Here is a 27,237-nt window from a genome sequence, read left to right on the forward strand (position 1 = left end):
ATTGTATAGATGTATATACAGTCAACTACCCCCCTTCTTTTTTTAAAGATCTCTTTCGTCTGCTTCTAAATTTTTTTCTGTTACTTGGCTGTGTTAATATAAGCGACACCATTAGTTAATTTTCAATGACCCAATAGAAAGGTTGCACACACAAGGCGGTTGCGATAGGGAGATACAGTTATTTAACCTTTTCTCCCTCTAAAGTTTTACTCTAATGATGAAATAAGGGTTGTAAATTAATTAGGCCGCCATTGTCTCTAGCCTCCCTGACTATGATATACTAGGTAAACAGGGAAAGTACTATTGACGATAAAGATAATCTTCCCCTCCATCTAATATATGTGAAATTCTAAGTTAAGTATCTGAAAATTAATACAGCAATGTAAATCCAGCAGAATATTTTACACTTTTTTATTTATTTGAGGGGGGGGGGAATAGTTATTTCTCGCATCTCGGGGCTAAAAAAACTGGTTTTAATCTTACGATTGTACATTTTTATATTCGTAGAAAGCTGGATATGATACGATGCTAGACATAGTTTTTTTCGTATGGATGAGAACCGGTTCCTATCCACCGGATTCGAATGAATACGAGAAAAATAAATCTATTGTCCATTGTCTTATCCCTGTGTTTCCTGGTTCTGTGATAGCAGCAAGTCTATTATCTTAAAGGGACTGTAAACGAGAAAATTTTTATGTTTAATGTACATAAATCTCAGCATGTTATGTAGTAGGCATCTAAAGGTATATGACAGTGGCCGATAAATTGATGTACATCCCCATTGATGATACACAAAATATGATTAAAATTAGTGGTTGAAACGTAGGAACACTCAACTCAATGAACCAACCAGATAAATTGATGTAGATACCCAATGATGATACCCAAATTAACCTTTTCTGTAGTAATTAGTGGTTGAAACTTTTGAACACTAAACTAATATATCAACCAATCAAAACCAAAGTTGTTAATCCAACAATTAAGCAAACGTTATATTATAAAACTTTGGGGACTAGTGTAATAAACAACCGATTTGCCCCTCTCTTTCTGAGCGAAGCTACTCTACAACTAACAGACAAACCATCAAAACCTACGACTAACAAATTTGTCATAACTTAAAACACAGTAATGTCCTATACGATGATTTATTGACAGTAAATTCAAAAATTAATTTTGACACTATTCTTATTAAAAGGAATTCGTGAATTCTAAATAAAAATTGCTTTACCCTAGAATTTCAGTTTTATATTGATAACAGCTATTATTAAACTAGGTTATTATATAAACTTAATTAAATTTTATCATTATAATATAGTTATGTTGAAAATATTACGTCCAATTTTGACAGTGTATCTTAAGACAGGATGTTTCCTTGAAAGTGCCTAGACGAGCACAGAACCCCCCCCCCCCTCTCCTCTTACTTTGAAAAATGATTAAAAATAAGTTCGGGAGTTAGTTTATCTTGGGTTTATTTTAATTTTGTGGGGTTAGGTTAGACGGGTTATTTTGGGTACAGGTTATGCATCTTATCTGTCCTCAATTTCATAAGATGAGGTGATTAAGGTGCTCATAGGCACTTTTAATAAAATCACTTACAAGATTATTTTATACAATTTCAGCTATTTTCAATCTTACAAACATATAATTACTAAAAAATGTATAAAACCGCGCCTCTAAAACTTCAAAATAATCATTTACAAAAAGATATAATTTTAAATGTGATTATAATAGAAACAAGGATGACAACATTCATTAAAGTTGAATTTTCGTCAATTTTGCGTCAAATTAATTGGCTATTAAAAAGCAATGGTTGTTTTTTAACGATTAAATCATTATATCCTGATATAAAAGTAACAGGATGTTTGTCTATCTGTCTGTACCAAAGGACCTTGCTAACCTTATTATTTGATTCTTTATTTGTCTTAATTATATACATAAAAACGTTTACATCTGAATTATAAGAGTTATTATAACAATATTAAACAAAGATTATTCCAAGATATTCTCTTTAAAAAAGTGTTAGTTGATTGTAAACCAGAAGTAAAAAAAAGAGAAAGAAAAATTGCTAACCGATATAGCTTTTCTTTAAAGTCATGCCTCTTATAGCTCCAGAAAGTTGTTTCATAAATATTTTTGGGGAGGGTACTTCCACCCTCATAGAATAAATCGTCCTAGGACAAAAATCCCAATCTTTTTTTAAATGTTTTTCTTTCCCCTTTCATAAAATATCCCTAACAAATAAAACAATACATTTTGTTTATAATGATAGTTTTGGCTGGTGGAGAAGCAATAAGCTTCCAGATAAATAAAATTATAGAGTAGCCTCACTTTAAACATTATTACTGCTACCGACTGAAAATCCTAATTCATTTTCACAAGAATTTAACACAAAAGTTTTACTTATATGTTCATTATTTAAGCAGTCGTTGGCTCAAAAAAATTTAGTAAATCTTAATTGGTTGGTTCCAAATAGAAGTGACTACACTCTTTAACCAATAACTTTAATTTACAGATGGTGTACATTGTCCATTGTCTTATCCCTTAATATAAGGCATCCCTAAAAACTTATACCTTTTTAAATAGTAAAGCTACTTTGTATTTCAATTTGTACGTCCGTTTAGTTATCACATAGGATGCTGTACGTATTGGTGCAAAAAATGGGGACAAATTTCAAATTGTTTTGGCGTGTGACGTCATACCCCCATCTCTTTTCTAGGGGGTTTCTTTCCTCCTTCCCTTTTCTTTCCCCTCACTTGTGACGTAAATAAACAGCCCCGTCAAATCAATTTAAAAATTTCCCCATTTTTTGCCTCAATACGTACAGCATCTCACATAGGAAGAATTATATTTTTAAAAAATTAGTTGGAGTTCTAAATGCTGACTTTATTTGAAGTAGCGTACAAAGATTTGCCAAAAGGTTGTATTGTATACCTTGAGCGGTTTAAGGGAGACTTTCACATATGAAATTTCATGTGTCGACAACCTCTTTCCGCACTCTTATTCATATTAGTAAAGTCTACGTATAGCTATTTTTCTCAAGTAACTAAAATATGATCATATGTGATGCGTTTTTAATGACGGGGGCAAAATTATGTTTTATACAGGGTGAGTCAGAAAAAACTGAGTTTTCCGATTTTCAGAAACAACCAGAAGGAATACAGAAAAAATAATTATATGTCCTTGTTCTCTGTACAAAAGCACATCAAACTTGTAAAAGGTGTTTTTCATTATCTCTAAAAATGCGGCCTCTATGATAGGTGTATGATGTCAAAAAATGCCTTGTGTGAAAAATGTTGATCAAGAAAAATTAAAATAACTCATCTATTTTGTGTAAAAAAAATCTTAAAATTTTAATATTCATTTAGAATAAGGTCTAAGAAAAGTACTTTAATGAGTTTTAAAGGTGAAATGCTTTTTGGCTCCTCACACAAGCATTTTTAGAATACTGCAATTTGTCATTTTTCATATTTTTTGATTGTGATGCATGTGGTTTAAAAGAATCTTCTATAATAACGTAGCTTATAGTAAAAAGAAAAAAATACCTTTTTATTTGACAAAAAAATCTCTTAAGATAAAAAAGTTATCAAGGTTTGAATTTTTAAAATAAAAAAGCCTTTTAGAAACCCTACCCTATTTAAATGAAGTTATTATGATGGATTATAACACACAAGTATAATTTGTCAAAAGGGGGCGGAGATTCTGGAGATTAAATCCAGTCTTGCACCAAATATAGAGGAGATTCAGGGGGAGGGGGGGGAGGAATTTAGGTAACAAGATGAAATATTTCCGGTCATGAGCTGGTTTTCCGGTCATGGGGTATTAAATCTTAACAATAGATTACAACAAAACGTTTGATTTATAATGTGATAATTTAATTTTAATAAATTGTATTTTTAAGATGTTAAATATTTACAATTTGTTGAATAAAAATTTTAATAATCAAAAAATATGTTTGTTTACCTTTTTAGAATGGTAGACATTTTTTATTATAAATAAATCTACCTAAAAAGTATAAAATAATGGCTGAAAAAGTCATCACACACACTTTTTGAAATCTTTATGCTCTAAAAAGCTCTGTTGTTTTCAGAGATATTAAAAAATACCTTTTCTAAGTTTGATGTATATTTTCATAGAGAACAAGAACCTATAATTGTTTTTTGCATATTCTTACTGGTTGTATCAGAAAATCGGAAAACTCAGTTTTTTCTGACTCACCCTGTACATATCCAAATGTTTATACTTTCCTGCAATTTTTTTTAAATGCTATTCTTTAAATATTTGGATATTTGTTTGCTACTTAAGGAGATTTAAGTTTAAATGGAGGCTTAATATTGGTTTTATGCCATTTTATGAGGATAATACAACTAACTGAAAAGTTAAAAATAGCAAATAAAATTTTTATTCGGATTGCAAAAACATATATTTTTTTAGAAAATTGCTAAGATACTTACCATAGGTTTAACCCATAGGGATAGATAGATAAGTTTGTACAATAAGAAAAAAAATAAATGCGCCCAGAATATATTTGTTTTCCTTTATAAAAGTAGAAGGATATGTTCTGCGTTTAGGATCTGCTAACTGCTGAAACGATATAGTTCTCCATTACAGTAATGCTTCTAATAGATCCGGGGAAGGTTTATAACCATTTGGGGGGAGGGTACCTCCTTCCTCCTTAGAGAAATCGGCCATATAAACAATAGTATGAATTGAAATTTGAGGGTTGACTTCCCCCCTTCCCTATGGAGGCCTTTTTGTATTTTATAAAACACTTTTTTATGGGGAATAGGGGATATATTTTAAGTAATTAATTCTTATATTCAACTATCCCTTTCTTCCATAAGTTGACATAGAGGTAAACCAAAAAAGGGCGGTAACGAGTAATATAAAACTGTTTCTTTTCAATTAGTGATAGATAGATAGACATAATAGACTTATAGATAGACAAATAGATAGATAGATAAATAGACTGATATGCAAATAAAAAAAATAGACAGACAGATAGACACACTCAAACAGACAGACAGGCAGGCAGATTGACTGAAAGATAGAACAGACAGAAAAAGGACAAACACATTGACAGACAGACAAACAAAAAAATAGAATACCTACTAAATTGTATATGGAAATAATTACAAAAATGTTAACAGAAATTTAAACCAAGCAGTAACTTCTCAAGCCAAGATGTCCACCTACACTCCTCAAGACGTTACAAAGGTAAGAATTTAGTTATAGAGTAGCTTTGCTACGATATTTTTGTTTCTGTACGTCTTTTTGTTTGATTGGCTGTTTTTTTTCAAACCAACAGTGTCCAAACCGTATGAAATAATAATCTTAAACTACAAAAGGGGTAATTTTGTGCATCAATTTATTCTCCATTGCTCTTTCCCTTAAAATCACGACTTGTTTTAGATTTAGAATAGCAAAGCTACGATTCTAAAAGTAGTATTTTTTTCATCGGTCTGTTCGTCTATGACACTTTTTTTCTTCACTTGGGTTAACCAAAATAACTTTTTCCTACCTTTTCTCTAAAAACAATACCAAGCTTTCCTAAAAAGCTCATCATTGTAAGTAGACCGTTTTTGAGATCCTAAATGACATAAAAAAGGTGTCAACAATGAATAAATAAACTGTTTTTATAAAAGAAAGAAAATATTTTTTTATGTTGAGCAGCAGGGGGGGGGGTATAATAATCTTTATGGGGGGGGGAGAGAGAACGTTTGGGTGGGGTGAAACCGCAAACCCACTTTTTAGTTGGGAAAATTTGTGCCATTTTGTGGGTCGAAAGTAATTTGGGGGGTAGGGTTACAAAAGTCACAACCCCCCAAAACATAATTTACAATTCAAGAAGGAATATAAAAACTGAAAAAAGTTAGTCCTTACAAAAAATATCTTCGTCCTATAATATTTTACTTAATAATGGACAAAATGAATGTCATTCAATGCCTTTTACCTTATTATTCATTTGCTCTTTAAAATTAGTTTGCTTAACAATCTATACTTTGATTACAAAACCTTTTTATAGAAGTCTTTACTTTCTTTAACATTTCTCAAAATATTATTGTCATGCGTCCGAGATGACACCATTATTACCATATCTTATTTTGACGAATTTCGTTATCTCTTCGGAGGGAGGGGGAAGATTTTCTAGCACCACCAATTTATTTTGCCTGAGGGGCGAAATTGTGTATGATTATTCTTTTTCTTTGTCTCTAATGATAAAAATAGTGGTGTGTCTTTACTTTCACATTATTATTAGAACTGCAAATAATTGGATATGGAATACGTAGACATTGTAAGAGATTCTCGCATACCCTATTCAATTGTTTCTCTCAGCTGGCTAATATAAAGATACACCCTGTCCCCCTCTCTTATAACTCTAACCCATTCAGTCTCCTGGCCATGGAGGAACGTATTGACCAATATCTGATGACTATATTAGCAACCTAAATTGATGACAAATATTACCTTGTCACAATATCCCAATATATTGTATCCATTATTATACAAACTGCCCAATCCCATTCACCTTGGCTTCAATCTCATCATTTTTTATTTGCTATTGTGACTTTGTGCAAATATGAAACACTATGCGAAATTGAATGTACACCAGGTGTTCCAACACTTGAGGGCGTTAACTTACTACAGCTTCTTGTTTGGAGGGTGTATATTGCTCTGACAGGTGTGTGACACTTTTTATAATAAGAATATGTGTGGAATGCCTTGGTCTATAGACAGGCTAAACTCATCCATTGCATTGATTAGTTAGTGCTTTCAGACAAAGGTTTTAAAATCAATGCTCGCAATGCTTCATTTGTAACAAAAGTTTCTATTATACAGCAAAAATCAAACTTATAGTCACTGACTTTATTATAATGTGAAATTCCTACTTCGGTAGCTAGTAAATATTTACGACATGAATAATTTTTAGGTGAAAATATTTGTAGTATCATATGAAGACCAAGTCTTTATTTAGTTTTCACCTTTTTATGTATTTTTCAGGAGAGTAGCTACTTTATAAGTAAGGTTTGTCCTCCGTACGTCCTTCGCTATGTTACTACGTCATAGTAAATTACGATTTTATGACAAAGTGTTATTTTATTGATCTAATTAAACATAACCCTAGCTTCACTATCAAAATCTTTGAAAGAAAGTAACTAGTTGTCTCTTCTATAAGTACAGACGGACGGACAAAGAGAGTTATAAAGAAGATGTTTGTTGGTCATGTTTTTCTTTCACAAAAAAATTTAGACTTCTGTCTTAAATAAGATGATTACATGTTCCACGTCCCACGTGACATTACCAAACGGACCAAAGAATCATGTGATTTATAAGTCTATTTATATAAAGAATTTTCAAAAGTATCAGTCCGACGGACAGGTTGACAGACATTTGCATTGCTACAAACTAAAAAGGAAAACAAACAAAATCTTTTTTGAAAACATGTATGGGTATACAAAAACATTTTTCTTAAAATTTTTCACTCTCGCCTAAAAGGCAAAATTTGAAGGTATTATTCTCTATACAAATCGGTTTTTTAGTTGCGTAGCATCTTTATAAGTGTTATTTTCTTTCAATTCTTAATGTATATTTTTTTGACTTATTTCCTTTCCTTCCTTTTCTCGTTAATTCTCTTTCGCATGCTCTCTCTTTCTCTCTCTCTCTCTCTCTCTCTCTCTCTCTCTCTTTATCTATTTTTCTGTGTTTTTATTTTTATCTAATTAGCTATTATCTATCCATCATGCTATCTCCATCTATACATTTATCTCTCTCGCTATTTATCTCTTTTCCCATTTATTTATCTATTTTCTTCTCTGTTTCTTTCTTACACATAATCACATATGGGAATCTATCCATCTCTCTCTCTCTCTCTCTCTCTCTCTCTCTCTCTCTATCTATCTATCTATCTCTCTCTCTCTCTCTCTCTCTCTCTCTCTCTCTCTCTCTCTCTCTCTCTCTCTCTATCTATCTATCTATCTATCTCTCTGTCTCTCTCTCTCTCTCTCTTTTTTATGAAATGAAATTCGTCGTTCTTGTTTATATAATTTTTACCGTCTTTCTTTTTATCCTTTCTTCCTCTTTAATCTTGTTAAACTTCCGTGTTAAAAAATGTTGTTGTTATTATATCAACTAATATCGTGACATTATTAGAATATATAAAGAAAAATAAAGAGTTAGAGGAATGCCTAGGACCAAAACAGGCACAAATCATTACCATACAGACTAAGGGCTATCAGACAAAGGTAGTGCAATCAAAGGGTTGATTGTCTGAAGGGCGTTTCTGAAGGAATTTTGCAAAGTCAGCCACGGTCAATCCTATTATATAAAGTAGTAAGTGTTTTTTGTTTGTCCTGAAGGATCTCACTGACCGCTAAACCGATATTGTTCTCCTTTACAGTGAAGCTTCTTATAGGTCCTGGGAAGGTTTTAAACTATATTTGGGGAGGGTGTCTTCACCCCCTCCCCTCCCAAAATATTTTTTGTTACTCTTTTGAAATTAAAAATGGGACGAGGTCGACTTTTCCCAATCCTAGGTGCCCCTAGAGGCTTATAGGGGCGTAGCCGCTAGTTTATATAAATGCCATGTATTTAATATATATTTAACGTTACTAAAATAACGTTATTTTGATAATAAGTCAGTCATGACTGTTTTAAAGTAAAAGGAACTTTGCTAAAATTTCTCATAAAGTCATCATACGCTAGTATATAGCTTTTTGTTTTCACAAATTTTCATGGGAACCAAACCAGGGAGGGAGGGGGACAATGGCGGTTAAATAAATCTACAACCCTTTCTTCCCCCAACGATAAAACAGCTACAAAAATTTCATGCATAAATTTGGGAGGAAGATTAATTTATTGTCCATTACCATATCTCTGATTCCCTGTAACGAAACTCATTGAACAATTTTTTGTGCTTTTGGACGATAAGAAAAATTTCCAATATTTATACAGCGCCTTTGCACAAATTATTATAGTGTTAACCCCCCCCCCCCTTTAAAAAATTGGTAGTATGTAGTTTTTGTTTCTTTGTTTTTTACTTTATGACAGCTAGGTTATGATTTAATGGGTATTGGTTAGCCCCGACACGGTTAGGTAAAAAGGAATTAGCCAATTTTAAATTTAATCAAATAATTAAAGGGGCTGCGTTACTGTGCTTACATTTTTTTCAATTGTCATAACTCTAAATCATTCATTTTGGATAAAAACTTGGAAATTATTTTAGCGATCATGCTTTTATAATTCGGTAAGAAGACCACACACACATAAGTAGCGTAGCTGCTCTATTTCTTCCTTGTCTTTATGTTTATTTGTTTTTGTGCCTTATAATTCAGGAATCAAAAGGGAGAAAAAAATAGACGAAAGATTTCTGTAAATGACGTTAAACAAAATTACCTTATTCTGTAAATTAAATTATTGCAGGTTTAAATCAACTAACATTTTATTACCTCACCAAAAATTTTACGTTAACAAAGAATCGGAGAATACACTCTGTAGATGCCGTCTCTTACATAGGCGTCCAAGGGGGGGGGTAATGGGCCATTTGGCACCCCCAAACGATTTTGGGGGTGCCGTAGGCACCCCCAAAATTTTTTGAACAATCCCCCCCCCCAAAAAAAATTACCCCTACCTTGGGGGTGCCTACGGCACCCCCAACGATTTTGGGGGGGGTATTTACCCCCCCCCGAACCATTTTGGGGGGGGTAATTACCCCCCCCAAAATAAATGTTCTTTAAAAAAAAAATTTTGGGGGGGGTATTTTCCCCCCCCGAAATTGAATGTTCTTAAAAAAAATTTTACTGAAAATTTTTTTTGGGGGGGGGAGGGAGTAATCCCCTGCCCCCCCCCCCCCTAAAAAAAGTCATAGTGTGACTCGAGCCTTGAGGTGTAATATATTTTATGTTCCTCGTTTGGTCTCCTAATAGTTAATGAAAAGTATATCCTAATGTTTCAATTAAATCAGATCTTGAAGACCATGATAACAAAAAATTTAATAGTTTGATCATGTTTTATTTGCTTGGGCCTTTATAAGGGCTAAAACCATCCCGGGGATCTATGATGTAATTGTAAAGCACTGAAGATTCCATAAAATAGATACCTAACTAAATTAAATATTTCATTAAATAATGAAAAAGAATTTCTATAGGCGATTTCTTTTGGGAGGATGTCAGGGTGTCTCAAAACTAGTTATAAAACTTACCAGCACCTATAAGACGCTTCACTTTAAAGTATAATCATATTGGTTCATTGGTTAGTGAGTTAATTATTGTATTTTTATGTTCTAAAGAATGAGATACTACTATATATTTGAATAGTAGTGGCGCCCTTAGCATCTAAGAACTCGTGTTTTCTAAAGGGTAAAAAGGGAGGAGAAAAATAGCCTAAAACCACTCAAAGGATTGACCTATAATAGTGTGGAACTATCATGGGATCTATGTGAAGCTTTCCTAAAAAGGAGAACTCAGTATTAAAAGTAATGAAATCTGAAGCTATAGTCAAATAAACCTTACTTACTACTTTATGTTATAGGATAGTACTTATTAACTTAATAGATTAGGTAGGTGCTTTTTTTACATAATTAAATTACCCCCCCCAAAAATTTTACCCCCGGGGTAAATTAGTTTGGGGGGGGTAATTACCCCCCCCCCCCAACAGATTTGGGGGGAGTATTTACCCCCCCCCAACAGACTTTAGGGGGGGTAATTACCCCCCCCAATCAAATTTTACCCCCGGGGTAAAAATTTTGGGGGGGGTAAAAAAAAATTTCGGCGCGCTTCGCGCGCCATTTTACCCCCCCCCCCCAAACACGAATTACCCCCCCCCTAAAATTTTTTACCCCCCCCAAAAAAAAAAAATTGGACGCCCCTGATCTCTTATATCTTAGTATCATTGTATTAGTCCTATATACTTTACCAATTGAATTCTTCTACAAAAGTGATCTTCACATGATGATTTTAGGCTATTTCCATTTTTAACTTGGTACGGTTTCAGGCTATTTTTTTTACCCCGTTCCTCATCTCGGTAAGAATTCAATAAAATCCTGTTTATGATTTAAACATATTTATCCCATCCATCTATTCTTGTTATTATCTTAACCTTTTCGAGAGGTGCATTCCCTTCCGCGTTAATTGATCAGAGGTGGATTCTTTAAAAAAATTGCAAAATTGTTTTCGTGAAAAAACCTCCAAAATCACATAAAAAATCTACAAAAATTAAATATAATCTTATGTTCATAACCCTTCTATGATTTTGTTTAATTTTTGTAGATTTTTAATGTTATTTTGGAGGATTTTTCACGAAAACAATTTTGCCCCACTAAGCGATTAGTGGGGCAAACTTCTTTTAAGAATCCACCTCAGATCTGCATATTATAACAAGAGCTCCAATTAACTACCTCTTCCCATATACTTTCAACGCATGATAGAGCATCCTATCTTAGTTATATGATACTAAAGACTATGCCCCTATATGCCTCTAGGGACACTTGAAATGGAGGGAGGAAGTCGACCTCCTCTCTTTTTTTATTTTAGTTTTAAAAGAAAGAGTACACAAATTTTTCGGGTAGGTCATTTTTTCAAGGTTTTTTTTCTGTTGAGAGTGTTAAGGTACCCTTCCTCAGGAGTCAGAATAGTTATACATTTTTCCTTAAGTAAAGTAGAACCATATCAGTTCAGCGGTTAGCGAGATCCTTTGGTACACAGAGACAGACATATAACCTATAGCTTTTATATAAGGATTCTAATTATTAGCTATTATGCATATGATAATATGCGGAAATGAATGCACATCTCTTTTCCAAAGATGTAACTTGATGTCATCAACATGTTTTCTAAAATTGTTTCAACAAAACAGCAAAAAAGAATATAATTATTTACTGAGCTGGATCTTTATATTGTTTAGTGGTGCGCTAAATCAGGGTGATTCAGTTCGGCGCACCTAGATATTATTAGATTTCAATCTTTAATTCAAAATGGAATGGGCGAACCAGCGCGCCCAGTGGCGCGGCAATGGCACTCAATGGCCAAACCGGGGTAAACTGGATCGCCCCGATTTAGCGCACCACTAAACGATTTAAAGATCCAGCTCTGTTCTTTTTATCATACATTTGTCATATTATAATGATTGAAAAAATATTGTTCTCAATATTTTTAACTAGCCACCAAAGATAGAATTTCACGCATTACATAGTTAGAGAAGGTTGTTTTATTTTCCATTGTCGTATCTTTGTAACCCATGTTATAAACATAATTTGATGCAATTTCTCAAAGTGACGTTTGGATCACAGAATAGTTATTTCTTTCATCGTATTATGAACCGCTTTCCGCAGATATAGAGTGTACAATTATAAGATTAAAACCAGTTTTTTTAGCCCCGAGTTGCCGAAGGCACGGGGTAAAAAAACTGGTTTTAATCTTATGATTTTACATTTTTATATTCGTATACAGCTGGATATAATACGATGCTAGACATAGTTTTTTTTCGTATGGATGAGAACCGGTTCTTATCCACCGGATTCGAATGAATACGAGAAATCTCCTTCTTTACATTTTCCAAGTGTTAGTTTCTGGCCAGGGATAGATGGGACATTGGTCCCCAAAGTTTTATAATAACGTTTTCTCACTTGTTAACAAAATAACTTTGGGGGCTTTTAATGTGTGTTGATTTAGTTTAAGTTTAGTGTCCAAATGTTTTAACCATAATGTTAAGGGGTAAATTTTGTGTATTATTATTGGGGATGTACATTAATTATAGGCCATTGTCTTAGATCCCTGGTTTCAGTTGCAGAGAAACTGCCCATAATTCATATAAAAATATAAATTTCCCCTTTTATTAGGGTCAAACCTATTTAAAATTCTTTATATGGCGAATTAAATTTGAGATAAAGAATTGTGACAGTACAACCATTCTATTCTGACCTCTCTGTAATGACTTGTCTTTCTCTTTATATTTCAAGTAGCGAAGCTACTCTATAACTTATTTTTTCTGTATGTCAGGAATTGTGATTTTCGACTCCTTAGCAAAGATCTTTTAAGTATGTATATAAATTACTTAGTCCGTCAGTCTATCGGTCAAGCTATAAAAGATAAACTTATAGGATGATGATTTTCTGATTTGATGTTATAAGTAGTTGTAGAGATCTCGTTAGCCTCCAAAAAGTATGTTTGTCCAAACTTACAACTTTACAAAATTTCTGTGTTTTCAACTAATATTTTTTTCTTTTTTAGGTCAGCAAATCAAGTGCTCCAGAACGGCGCCACAGCTCCTATAATCCTGCCAGCTCTCTCCACAGGACTCCAAGCCAGAATAGCGAGTATAACAGGTATTATTATATTTAAATGGCAGGTGTCCTAGCTCCTATAATCCTGCCAGCTCCTTGCACAGGACTCCAAGCCAGAAGAGCGAATATAATAGGTATAATTATATTTGAATGGCAGGTGTCCTAGCTCTTATAATCCTGCCAGCTCCCTGCACAGGACTCCAAGTCAGAATAGCGATTATAACAGGTATAATTATATTAATATGACAGGTGTCCTAGCAGGTATTATCCTAGAAAAATGAGCTAAGCTGTCATTGAGGTTTTTTATGGATGTGCTTCGATTCTAATTTATGTTCATAATAATGATAAATCTACGAAAGAAATTATAAATTAGTCTAGAAGAAAGACAGGATAAAGATTACGCAATTCTATAAAAAAAAAAATAGGAAAGTTTTTTTTACCCATTTCACAGTATGTGCGTTTAAAACAGTGAAGAAAAACTCTTAACTCTTAAAATATAACACTTTCTTAGGTTTATTGCTATTGTATCTATGGAGAAAATGAAAAAAAATACTAGGAGTATGTGAAAATATGCGGGAATGCATACACACCATATGTGCTATATAACCTTCTAAATCATCAAAAACTTAACCTTTAATCCTCCTCATATGTGACGTTTATTTAAAAACGTTAAAAAATTCTAAAAAATCTAACTATATGTCTCAGTCTATATTTGTTAGGGGGGGGGGGGGTAGATTCCTCCAATATACTTTTATTAGCTGTAAGTTTATAGTCTTGTTATAGTTTTTTTTAGTGTCAACCCCACTAAAGAGTAAAGACCTTTGGGTGGTAGCATTACAATTAAACCATCACCGACTTTGCTTAATTAATTTACATTTTAGCTGATATTCTATATGACAAATAATTTGCTAAAACAATTGCACACCCCAATGTTATAATAATGGTTTTTAAACACACAAAAATCCGTTCCCGATTCAGGAATTTGATATAGAACGAAAAATTAACGCCCACCCCACTATCTTCCTCAATTCTTATTAGTAAGATTCTGTGTTTAGTAACTATTAGGTGAGGGAGAGGAAAATTTGTAAAAATTAACTGCTATTGTCCTTTCCTCCCTGCAAAAGATTCCGTTTCCGATTCAAGCTTAATAATAAATTTGTTTCTTTTTTAGAAGCGAAGCTACTCCATAACCATAGTATCTGATTGTCGGTCTGTCAAGAAATTCCATTCAGAAAAAAACTATTTCGCCTCCAACCTTGCTGCCAATCAAAAATAACAATATTGTACATTTGTCTTATTATCATCAGTCATAAAAAAATCAGTTAGAGCAATGTATTATGATCATTAGATTTTCTTACAGACAGACAGACAGACCTTTGTCATAAAATATCTGCGGTGTGGAAGATAATTATATTATCAAATGCTCTAGATAATCGTTTTATCTTATGGATTTTTTTGTCATTTATATATTTGACTTATTGATTATTTTCTTAGCAGGGGAGTAATGTAGGGGAGGGAGGGGTGTTCTGAAAAAAAAATACTACAGGAAGATAAATTAGGATTTATGTAGATCAGCTAAAAAAATTATTTAGACGAAGTTAATTTTTTATGTTTTTTTTTAAAGGCATATAGTTTTAATTCTTTCCATCAATTCAAAAATTTGTGCTTTCTCGTCATTTGTTTGTCCCTTGGGACCTCTACAATGATGGCCCCAAAAAAGTTTACTTTCGTATCTTTGTCCGTTTGTCCAACATGTTACGAACAAAGTGCGATACATAGAAGCTACGCTTTTTAGATGTACGTACAATATGGCCCCTATTCGACCCCAAACTACACAGTAAAAAAACCTATATTTTTCCTTTTTCGTGTCTTTTCTAGTAATAAACATGCACGCTTTTACATAGATTTTTTTAGTGTTCCATGGCTTCTGCAAAAAGTTCATTTTTTTGTGCTATGAAAGAGTCGTTTAGATTTTACATTTTTCAGCAATTAGAAAATAATATTCCGTGCTACTGCTTTTATACTATTTCTTTGTTTATTAAACATCGGTCTAGTGGTTTGTCTGTTTGTATGGCTTGAAGTCGTTTAACGAAGTAATATGGTGTCAAAGTAGTATTTCATTAATTTTTAGGGACAATTTTTTCTCATTTTAGAAGCCATCAGAACAGCAAATTATTAACCCTATTTTTTGGCTATAGTGACTTTTGCAAATATGAAACACTTTGCCTGTCTGACTCAGTAAGCGGAAACGATGGCATACCTTATTTTTCCACATTTCTTTAAAAGCACTCTACGATTTTAAAATTTATCATATTTTTGAGTAGTATGATGTCTTTTTGTTTGTCTGTATGTGTAGGAAAAGGTAAATGGCATTTAATAACACACTGTTATACCAACAACCTTTTTTTTGGCAGCAAAAAATCATATTAAGAATAAAAGCTGTTTTTTGTCAATAATGATCATATTAACTGGAATAATAAAACTTTCCTTAATTTTCAAAAGAACGGACAAACTTGAACTATAGAGTAGCTGTCCTATTTTAAAATAACAGAGTGTCTTTTGAGGCTTTAACATATTTGAAGATTTCTAAAGTATTTTTAAACCATTTTTTGGGGAAATTATACGAAAATACATCCGACTACGAATTCCAAGGAATGTAAATTGAACCCATTATACCCGTCTTCTGTCGTATATTTACCTGGTTTATGTGTGGCGAACTACTAAAGACATTAAAAAAGTACCTACTTCTTGCATTTCTATTATAGCTTTTAAATTAATTTACCACCCTTTCTCCCTCTCAAAGATTACAAGTTTTATGTAACATTATTCCTTATCACTTTAGGATTCATTATTTCAAAATAATTTAATTTAAAATTTATTAAGCTTTCATGGAGTTGCCATGCTTTAATACTAGCATTGTTAAGAAAAGTTTGAAGCCTTTAGAACGATTCTAACATACCTATATTAATGACGAATATGGGGAGGGGGGCTGAAAGAATATACGGATCATATGAAGGAAATGAAGTCATTCCTAAAAAGGACAGAAATTCCCTTCCAAAAAGGACAGAAATCATCTTCCTTTTTCTCAGATATCTCAAATATGGACAAAAATCACTCTCCTTTTTCTCACATATCTGAAAAAGAGGATAAAAATCACCTTCCTAAATCTCACTTTATCTTCCTAATTCTAAGAAAATTAACCCAATACCTCTAAGTTCTTCCTTATTCTCAGATAGCCTACCTTATTCTAAGAAATTCTTCCTTATTCTAATAAGATCTACCTTATTCTAAGAAATACTTCCTAATTCTATGACAATCTACCTTATTCTAAGACATTCTTCCTTATTCTAAGAAATTCTTCCTAATTCTATGAAAATCTACCTTTTTATAAGACATTCTTCCTTATTCTAAGAAATTCTTAGTTATTCTAATAAGATCTACCTTTTTCTAAGAAATACTTCCTAATTCTATGAAAATCTACCATATTATAAGAAATTCTTCCTTTTTCTAAGAAAATCTACCTTATTCTAAGACATTCTTCCTAATTCTATGAAAATCTATCTTATTCTAAGACATTCTTCCTTATTCTAAGAAAATCTACCTTATTCCAAGACATTCTTCCTTATTCTAAGAAAATCTACCGGGTATAGTCCTTTTCACGACATCCCTCCATAAGGAGCGATTCTTCATATTTTTAAAATGGCTTTTTATAGGTTATTTTAGGTTAGGTTAGGTTATATTGTGTTAGGTGATTGCCCCACAGGGTTAGGTAATTGGCCCCGCAGGGTTAGAGCCCCCCGCAGGGGCTAGAAATAGGAGAAAAGCTACTGTGAAAAATACGAAGAATCGCTCCTTATGGAGGGATGTCGTGAAAAGGACTATACCCAATCTACCTTATTCTAAGACATTCTTCCTTATTCTAAGAAAATCTACCTTATTCTAAGACATTCTTCCTCATTCTAAGAAAATCTCTTCCTAAATCTCACTTAATCTTCCTAATTATAAGAAAATTAACCCAATACCTCCTAGTTCTTCCTTATTCTCAGATAGCCTACCTTATTCTAAGAAATTCTTCCTTATTCTAATAAGATCTACCTTATTCTAAGAAATACTTCCTAATTCTATGAAAATCTACCTTATTATAAGACATTCTTCCTTATTCTAAGAAAATCTACCTTATTCCCTCAAAGTCTTCCTTCTCATCACTTATCCTTCCTTTGTCTCAGATAATTTAGCTAATTCTTGCTAATTAGACCAACCATTCCTGGGATCTTAAGCTTCAGACAGAAAAACCTTACTATTTTCTTCATATTCTACCAGGAGATGAGAACAGTGCAATAATTTTATGTAGATCAGATTTTTTCATCCAAATAAAAAAGCTAGCTTTTTTTAAGAGTGAAAAATAAGAATGTTTTTAATTTAATGACAAACTAGCCCCTAGAGACCTCTTTAATTTTAGTGGGTTTCTATTTTTTTTTTTTTGGGGGGGGGAGATTTTTCCTAGGGGAGATATCTCTTTAGAATGTGTTTGTACTCTCACCCAAAATAGCTATAAACCTTCCTTTGTCTTATAAGAAGCTAAACAGTAATGAAGAACCATACTGCTTCTATATATAATACTAGCGGCTTCGCCCCTAGCCTCTAGGGGCTTTGCCCCAAGAGGTTTGATCAACCTAATTTTTCGTATTTTATTAGATTTAAAAAGAAAAAGTAAAAAAAAATTTTTTTTTGGGGGGGGGGGGTATTTTTCATTTTTTGGGGGGGTTGGGGGTGTCCCACCCCCCAAGAAAATAGCTTAAAACCGTCACAGGACCAGTAGGTATATTCCCTGAAGAGTAGAGCCCAATCGGTTCAGTGGTTACTGAGATCTTAAGCTTCAGACGGACAGACAGACGGACAGACGGACAGACATCGTTCTACTTTGTATTATAGATTAAAAAAATATTCTTATAAAAAAGGTAGCTTTTAGAAATTAGAAAAAAAACGTCCGTCAGCTTGGCTAGCCTGGACAAGAATTTGACGCAACACGGCCGCCTACATGGTAAGGGAGGGCGTGTATTTTTCATGAACGAACACAAACCCACAGACATACATTTAAAATAAGACCATAGACTATGTATATTTAGAATTTTAAGAATTTTAATGGATAATTAATTATATTGTTAATTATATTGTTAGTGTTTTATTTCAAACTAGCGGCTACGCTCCTAGAGACACTTTTAGGGGCACTTTAGGTGGTGGGAATTGAATTTAATATCTCCATTTTCTATAGTAGTTTAAAATGAAAAAGTGAAAAAAATGAAGGGAAGGGGGTTAATTTTTTTTGTTTTGGTGGGGGGGGGGGGGATCATACTCATCCCCACATTTTTCATTTCTGTTTTTTTTTATTTTAAATTAAAATTTTTTGTAAAGGAGTAATATTTTTCAAGGTGGGTGGTGGTACCCTTCTCAAAATAGCTTTAAACCTTCTCATGATCTATGAGAAGCTACAGTGTAAAAGTGAACCATATCGGTTCAGCGGTATCTAATTATTTTAAAAAAACTTTTATATTACATATTCTATATTTATAAATTGTCTTTGATATGTTGTCCTTGTCCCATGCCGAAACAGAGAAATCAACCTATAATCAGGAATTAAGAGGGATAGGACAATGGATGATAAATCAATTTACTTAATTAATTAAATAAAAAGTCACTAAAGTTGTTGAGCCCATAAATAAGAAATTGTTAAAATAAAACTTAGTGTACTCTGTAATAATCCAGGGAGGGAGTGAATATTGAGCTGTTTATTACACTGCACTGGTCCCCAAAGTTTTATAATAACGTTTCCTTATTCAGTGACTTAAAACTTTTATTGAATTTTATTGGTTTTTACATTAAAATGAGTGTCCTGTCCATTAATGATTCAATTCAACCACTAATTATAACTTACAAAAGGGATAATTTTATGTTTAATCAGTGAGGATTTACATCAACTTATCGGCAATTGTCTTATTCCTTGGATCCCTGTTAATAGTAAACGATTTAACCACCAATTATAACTTACAGAAGGGATAATTTTATGTTTAATCATTGAGGATTTACATCAACTTATCGGCAAGTGTCTTATCCCTTTAGATCCCTGTTAATAGCATATTTGCGGAATGAATAATAGAACATATGGGTTAGTGAGGGGATGAGTGATGACCAACATCAGAGCTAAAGAATTGTTGATTTTCGGATATTTTTATAATTATAAATATATGTTCAAAAGATATAAAGGATTATGAATTTTCTTAATATTCATATTACTTAATACCAAAAATAAAATATTTCTTAATGTCAAAACTTTTTGTATTTAGATTTTAGTATTGGTCTTTAAAAGCAACAAATTGGGTCGAGTTGGGTCAATATTTATAAGGATGGTTCGATTTTTAAAGCTATAAGTACCCTATCTTATTGACATAGAGTTACATAGAAAAGTTGTCGCCAAATTAAGTTGCTAACCTGTTTATTGGTCAGTTTATTCACCATAAAGAAGGAAAAGAGATAGGGTAAAGGGGAGAGGGGATAGATAATGTTTTAACCATCTACAACAATGATATTTTAAGAGGATACAAAATTATGGTTCAACTTCCAATTAATTCTATATTTATTCACGTGGATATTATCACAGGAGAAAATTTTTAGTTAGTTTAGGTTGCAATTTCCCTTCGATTTTATTTGGTGTACCATTTTTCCATTAGGAGGGGAGGGAATAGGGTAAAGAATTGGGTGGGGAAGATCGTTATTTTAGCCCGCAAGAGAGTTCACTCTATTATATAACATGAAATGTTTCGTGTAAGATCTAAGTAATAATAAATCCATTGTGGTGAATTTAAAATTTTAAAAAAAAATTTGAAAATTGACCCACTCTAATTGCCCTTGAATTGATTTCATAATTATCAGCTGTTTGAATTTACTGACGAAAAGAATAAGTTGCCAACTTTCTATAGAGTTTGTACCACATAAATAGGAATGTGAAGAAAAAAAACATTACATTGGTTGAGACTAGCAGCTACGCCACTAGAGGCTTCTATGGACTTTTTGGGTAATTAATCAAATAAAAATGTCTGACTCTAAGCCTGGGATTTTATTTTTGAAAAGGAAAAGATTTTTTTCTGATGGTTAGGGGGGAAATTTTTTTCTTTAGGCAATTTTTCTTGGGAGCTCAGACAAACATCCTGTTACTTTTATAAAAGGATTGATAATTACATATAGTTATTGAAGAAAATTATCAGTACAATATACAAAATATTTTAATTTGTTTTGAAATTATTACTTTTTTGGTCTTGGTCTAATATTTTATGTGTTGGCTAGAGAAAGATTGTAAAGACTACTTGTCTTTTTCTGTTATCCTGTTATTATTAGGTTTATTTCTCTGCAAAATTATGTTAATATTATTAATAATTTTATGAATAAAAACATAAACACTAAATGTCAAAAGATACAACCAAAAAAAAATACTGAATTTTCTATTATTTCTTAAGATAATTTCATACTTCTGACTGGGGTTCCTATTAAAATGTACTTTATGAACATTCACCTCTAAAGTACAAACAAACATTTCAGGTCAAAAGATACAACTCAAACTTATCCTACACATGTTGTTCTGATATCCCAATAAACATAAGGAAATATATGTGAGAAAAACCAAGATTTTGAGAGAATAAGGAAGGGGAAAAGGCAAAATTTATATATTCTCTATACCTCTATTTCAGTTATGATATCCAAATATAAATTAGGAAAATTATCTGAGAAAAAGGAAGAATTAGGGGAATTAAGGAAGAACTTCTTAGAAAAAGCTAGGTTATCTGAAAATAAGAGAGAATTAGTAAGGAAAAGGAAGAAGTTCTTAGAATAAGCTAGATTTTCTTAGAATAAGGAAGAATGTCTTAGAATAAGGTAGATTTTCTTAGAAAAAGGAAGAATGTCTTATAATAAGGTAGATTTTCATAGAATTAGGAAGTATTTCTTAGAATAAGGTAGATCTTATTAGAATAAGAAAGAATTTCTTAGAATAAGGAAGAATGTCTTAGAATAAGGTAGAATTTCTTAGAATAAGGAAGAATGTCTTAGAATAAGGTAGATTTTCTTAGAATAAGGAAGAATGTCTTAGAATAAAGTAGATTTTCATAGAATTAGGAAGTATTTCTTAGAATAAGGTAGATCTTATTAGAATAAGGAAGAATTTCTTAGAATAAGGAAGAATGTCTTAGAATAAGGTAGATTTTCTTAGAATAAGGAAGAATGTCTTAGAATAAGGTAGATTCTCATAGAATTAGGAAGTATTTCTTAGAATAAGGAAGAATTTGAAGGAATAAGGTAGATTTTCTTAGAATAAGGAAGAATTTCCTAGAATAAGGTAGGTCTTCTTAGAATAAGGGAGAATTTGTTAGAATAAGGTAGATTATCATAGAATTAGGAAGTATTTCTTAGAATAAGGTAGATCTTATTAGAATAAGGAAGATTTTCTTAGAATAAGGAAGAATGTCTTAGAATAAGGTAGATTTTCATAGAATTAGGAAGTATTTCTTAGAATAAGGAAGAATTTGAGGGAATAAGGTAGATTTTCTTAGAATAAGGAAGAATTTCCTTGAATAAGGTAGGTCTTCTTAGAATAAGGGAGAATTTGTCTAATTAAGGTAGAATTTCTGAGAATAAGTAAGAATTTGGGTAAATAAGGTAGATTTATTAAGCATAGTTGTAATAGTGAGGAAAAGGAAGAATTTCTAAGAATTAGGAAGAATTTGTAAGATGGTGGACAGAGGTCACCTTCCTTTAGTGAGAATTTGTAAGATAGTGGACAGAAATCACCTTCCTTACAGAGAATTTGTAAGAAAAAGGAAAGTAAATAGCCTTCCTATACCCAAGGAAGGGAATTTCTGTCCTTTTTAGGAATGACTTCATTTTCTTCATATGATCCGAATATACAAACGAAGTTGAAGGGATAATACTGAAATTTTCATCTCTCTGTGAAATAATAATTTTTTTCTACATTTGGTTTGTACAAATACAGTCATTTAAATTTTTTCATAATTATTGTGTGTGTGTGTGTGTGTGTATCTGTAGAGTAGCAAATCTACTCTATGTGTATTATATGCCGTTCTTATTAAACCAAATTTATCTAGCTACAGATAGCAAATATTACAGAGAATTTTAATTTATCGTCGATTATTCTATGATGATTTTGTAAATATAAAAGATTTGAATGTTTTTGTCAAATAATGTTAGGTAGCAAGGTTTTTTTGTCTGTAGCTTAAATCTTCAACAACCGATTGAGTTCTCTTTGTTAGGGAAGATTTACATAGTTCCTGGGCAGGTTTTAGTCCATTTTTTGCCCCCTCCCATTCCTTTCTAACACAATGACATAGTTGCCAAGGGCTCAGCAGCTAGTATATCAGAAAGAAGATCAATTTATCATCCATTGTTCAATCCCTATTTCATCGAATATTTGTAAAAAAAATATTAATGTTTTTTTTTAATTTTTGTAAACTATTCTATTGTAAAGCTTCGCTTCTATATTACGAATAATCACTTACTTGTTTTTTTTATATGTTAGTGTGTGTGTATGTGTGTGTGTGTGTGTAAATCACGAAAAACAATTCAAAGCGAGTAATTAAATCTTGACTTCACTTCTTCCGCCCTCCCCGCCCCGTCAAAAAATACCCCCCCCCCCCCTAACGCCGTTTGTCTTGCATTGAAGCTTAAGAAACTTGTACTTGATGAAATTTAATAACTTAAAGATATGAGTTTTGATTAAAATGTATTTTGTTTTAATTCTTCAAATTTTATTCCTTTCCCTTGTGGGATAATAGCCTCAAAAGGCTTCAACTAACCTAAATGTATTTTTTTCCTACCTAAGAATTTTTAGTATATAAAAATTTGCAATATAACCTTTTCTGATTTTCACAATATTTTGGTGACTTCAACGATACAAAAGAAAACAGCTAAAAATGCCAGATTAATACAAAATATTTAATTAGAGAATAATTGTAAAATCTCGGTTTTTTCTTTTATTGATATTGATCTTTTGTATATTTACTATATTCTAAAACTTTTTAAAAATTGTTTTATTTTTTCAGGTATAAACGCACCAGAGAGAATATCAACTCCATTCATGTCAACGGTCTACCTGACCCGTTCGGCGGTAACTTTGTTGGCGGTGTAGGCCACCAAAGCCCGGACAAACACCGCCCTCAGTCAGTCCGCTCCATCGAATCGGCGCGCAATCGGAGCAGCGGTTGCGGCACTCCGCAAGCCCTCAACGGCGCCCCGCAGACGCCGCAAAGCATGAACGGTCCGCCGATCATGGGCGGACCCCAGTATCCAAAGCCTGGCATGCAAGGTGGTATGCAGACGCCGAACGGCAGCATGACAACACACCGCAAAATGCCGACACCGTTGATGAACGGCAACAGCGGGGCGGGAACGCCGCTGCACAACGGTGCCACAACCCCGCTGCAGAATGGATTCAACGGGCATCAGAATTGTACAGCCGCCGCTGGCGGCGGCGGCGGTCTGATGGGCCAAAACGGCGTGAATTGTTCACATGTGAACGGCGTGGGAAGCACCTCTATGATCTACACTAGAAATTCACAGGAAAATATTTTAAAATCTTTCATTTTAATTAGTAAAGCAGCTACATAATATGGTATTAACTGCTACTTAGGTTTTAAGATCTTTGCTTATGACGTGGTTTGGCCTTTGACACCTTTCGGTAAAACTTATATTACAGGGATAAAACAATGGACGATAAATTAGTCTTCCCAAAAGTCTTAAGTTTTAAATTTTGCTTTTAGTAATTTTACAATGGTTGGGGGGTTTAAATTAATTTATCTCCCATTGCCAACTCCCTCCTTGGGTAAACTAACACCCACAAAAAAAACTTTCACTAATATTTTTACTACGGAAGTTCCTGTCATTAACAAATGATTCGTCTTATACGCGACGCGACGTAAAATCCAAAATTTTCGGGGTGTCAATGCGTCACTTTCTCTATTTTTGCGTAATTTGCGCTCTTTTCTCTTTATCTATCTAACTAGCTATCTAAATAGCTATCTAAATAGCTATCTAACTATCTATCTAACTATCTATCTAACTACCTATCTTTCTATCTATCTAACTTACTATCTATTTTTCTATTTATCAATCTATCTAAACCCATTTTTTTTATTTATCTAACTATCTAAATCTACTTTTCTTTCTATCTATCTATCTTATGACCTTAATTTTCTCAGTTGGAACCTAGGGGAAAATGATATGCAAATTAAAAGGGTTTTAATTGCAATTTCTTATACGCAACAGAGGGGCAGGGAATAAACAACTGAAAAACAAATATATCTTCCCATTTGTATTTTGATATTGTTTGAGATAATTTCAGAAGCTAGAATATTGTGTGCAATAATCTAAACAATTTATTTTGACCAGCAAATAAGTTGATGGCAAAATTATTTTCTTATTCGGGTGCTATATCATTGTCCATGGCTTGCAATTGTAAAAGTTTTAAATTCACAGAAATTCACGGATATATTAAGGATAAATTAATGTTTATACGAAAATAAGGTGTTAAAATGTGCATTTAGTAGTATAAAGAAGGAGGGGCGAAGGGGTTGTAAGTTAAGTTAACTCTCATTATCCTATCCCTCCTTCCATGGCCTATTTAGCATGCTCCAATTAATTCTTTAATTCTGACAATTAGATATCTTGCTAGCTATCCAATTATCTATCTAAATATCTATCTATCCTATTATATGTATCTATCTGAATATCAAGCTATTCATCTGTCTAGCTAATCAAATCATATAGTTGCTGCCAAATTATCTGTCTACATTTTTTACCTATCCAAACTATCTATCTAGCTATCCAACTATCTATCTAGCTATCCAACTATCTATCTAGCTACCCAACTATCTATCTAGCTATTCAACTATCTATCTAGCTATACAACCTATCTATCTAGCTATCCAACTATCTATCTAGCTATCCAACCATCTATCTAGCTATCTAACTATCTATCTAGCTATCCAACCTATCTATCTAGCTATCCAACTATCTATCTAGCTATCCAACTACCTATCTAGCTATCCAACTATCTATCTAGCTATCTAACTATCTATCTAGCTATCCAACCTATCTATCTAGCTATCCAACTATCTATCTAGCTATCCAACTATCTATCTAGCTATCCAACTATCTATCTAGCTATCCAACTATCTATCTAGCTATCCAACTATCTATCTAGCTATCCAACTATCTATTTAACTAAGTAATTAATATCTATCTATTTCTCTAATTATCGTAAGTCACATAATTAAAGTCTCAACTAGCTCTTACTTACAGCTTATCAGGAATAAAAGAACAGTTAGGTGTTAAACAGTGATAATGAAAAAATAATAATTATGTACTGTGGCCTGTATTCTAAAGGCTGTTTAAAAGACGGTTTTATGACAGACGGACGTCCTGATATTTTAGAGTAGTTGAACATTAAGCAAAACTGGAACTGAATGCTCTCTTTAAAAAAATCTTCCAAAATACTGATCCATAAATCCGTGAAGGTATGGTTAGGGTCATAGGCTAGTGTCGGATATTTCATTCTCGTCTTCCGCTAATTAAATTAACAGACCAATTAATTATAGACCAATCATTTTATATGTTAAATATATTCTTTTAGTGATTTTTCTTTGGTCAGATAAATTTTATTGTGTGTTAATCTCTTAACAAATTACAAAATTTTCTCTTAAAGTTGAATATATAAATAGATTTTTATAAGAAAGAAGCAACTATGCCTTAACTTATTTCTATTCCTTCATTTTGGTAAAATAACTAAATGTTTTTGCACTTTACTATTGATGTTGTCATCCTTATTAATGGTAAGTTGATAACTATATTTTTTCTTCCAAATGGCCAAATATTTAGTCCGATAATTTTTATTCGAAAGTATTTTTTATATTAAATGAAGAAACAAATTTTAAAAGATCATTGTTTTTTTATTTTTTACCTTTTTTTAAAAATCACAAATACTTAAGTAAAAAGAAAATAATGAAGACAACAACAGGTAAACTCTAATGTTTACAAGTGCATTTGGTAGAAATCATAATTGTTGTATTATAATTATTAGCTTTTGATATCAAGATGTGTGCTGCTCCAAATATTTTAAGGTTTAATCCTATATTATTTAGCTTTATACAGGCATTTTTGTATGTGGCAAAAGATTTTGTTAAACTGGAAGGCAATAAGCTACTTTTCAAAAACAAAACCTCAAAAAGACTATAAGACATTTTAAAAGTGGTCATTGCTGACATGATATCAACCTAATGCTGACCTAATTATATGGCTACATTTATTGTTGATATAAAAGAAGACAATAGATTTCTAATATATCAGCAATCAATTGCCAATAGATTTGTTAAAGATTGGCATATAGATTGGCAATAGATTTACAATAGATTGACAATGTATTGCCAATAGATTGACAACATATTGAAAATAGATTGACAATAGATTGACAATAGATTGACAATAGATTGACAATAGATTGACAATAGATTGACAATAGATTGACAATAGATTGATAATATATTGACAATAGATTAAAAATAGATTGGACAATAGATTGACATTAAACTGACAATAGATTGACATTAAACTGACAATAGATTGACAATCGATTGACAATCGATTGACAGTAGATTGACAATCGATTGACAATAGTTCAACAATAGATAGAAAATTTATTGACTTCAGATTGACAATAGACTGACAATAGATTTACAACAGATTGACGATCGATTGACAATAGATTGATAATAGATTGACAATACATTGATAATATATTGACATTAGATTGACATTAGATTGACAATAGATCAACAATAGATATAACATTTATTGACTTCAGATTGACAATAGACTGACAATAGATTAACAACAGATTGACGATTGAT

General features: G+C 32.3%; 1 protein-coding gene across 1 annotated transcript in view; it reads left to right on the top strand.

The window, feature by feature from the left end:
- The window catches only part of LOC145335296 (uncharacterized), a 175,062-nt gene extending 151,121 nt beyond the window's left edge, over positions 1–23,941 (top strand). The window contains exons 10-12 of the mRNA XM_080181033.1: positions 5,148–5,214; positions 13,221–13,315; positions 23,377–23,941. Coding sequence (XP_080037159.1) covers positions 5,148–5,214; positions 13,221–13,315; positions 23,377–23,941 — 727 coding nt within the window. The remainder of the gene's footprint in view (positions 1–5,147; positions 5,215–13,220; positions 13,316–23,376) is intronic.
- Positions 23,942–27,237: the final 3,296 nt, after the last annotated feature.

Source organism: Acartia tonsa, chromosome 13 (genome assembly GCF_053477335.1).
Source record: "Acartia tonsa isolate MP-2025a chromosome 13, ASM5347733v1, whole genome shotgun sequence".
In the NCBI taxonomy this organism is placed as follows: domain Eukaryota; kingdom Metazoa; phylum Arthropoda; class Copepoda; order Calanoida; family Acartiidae; genus Acartia; species Acartia tonsa.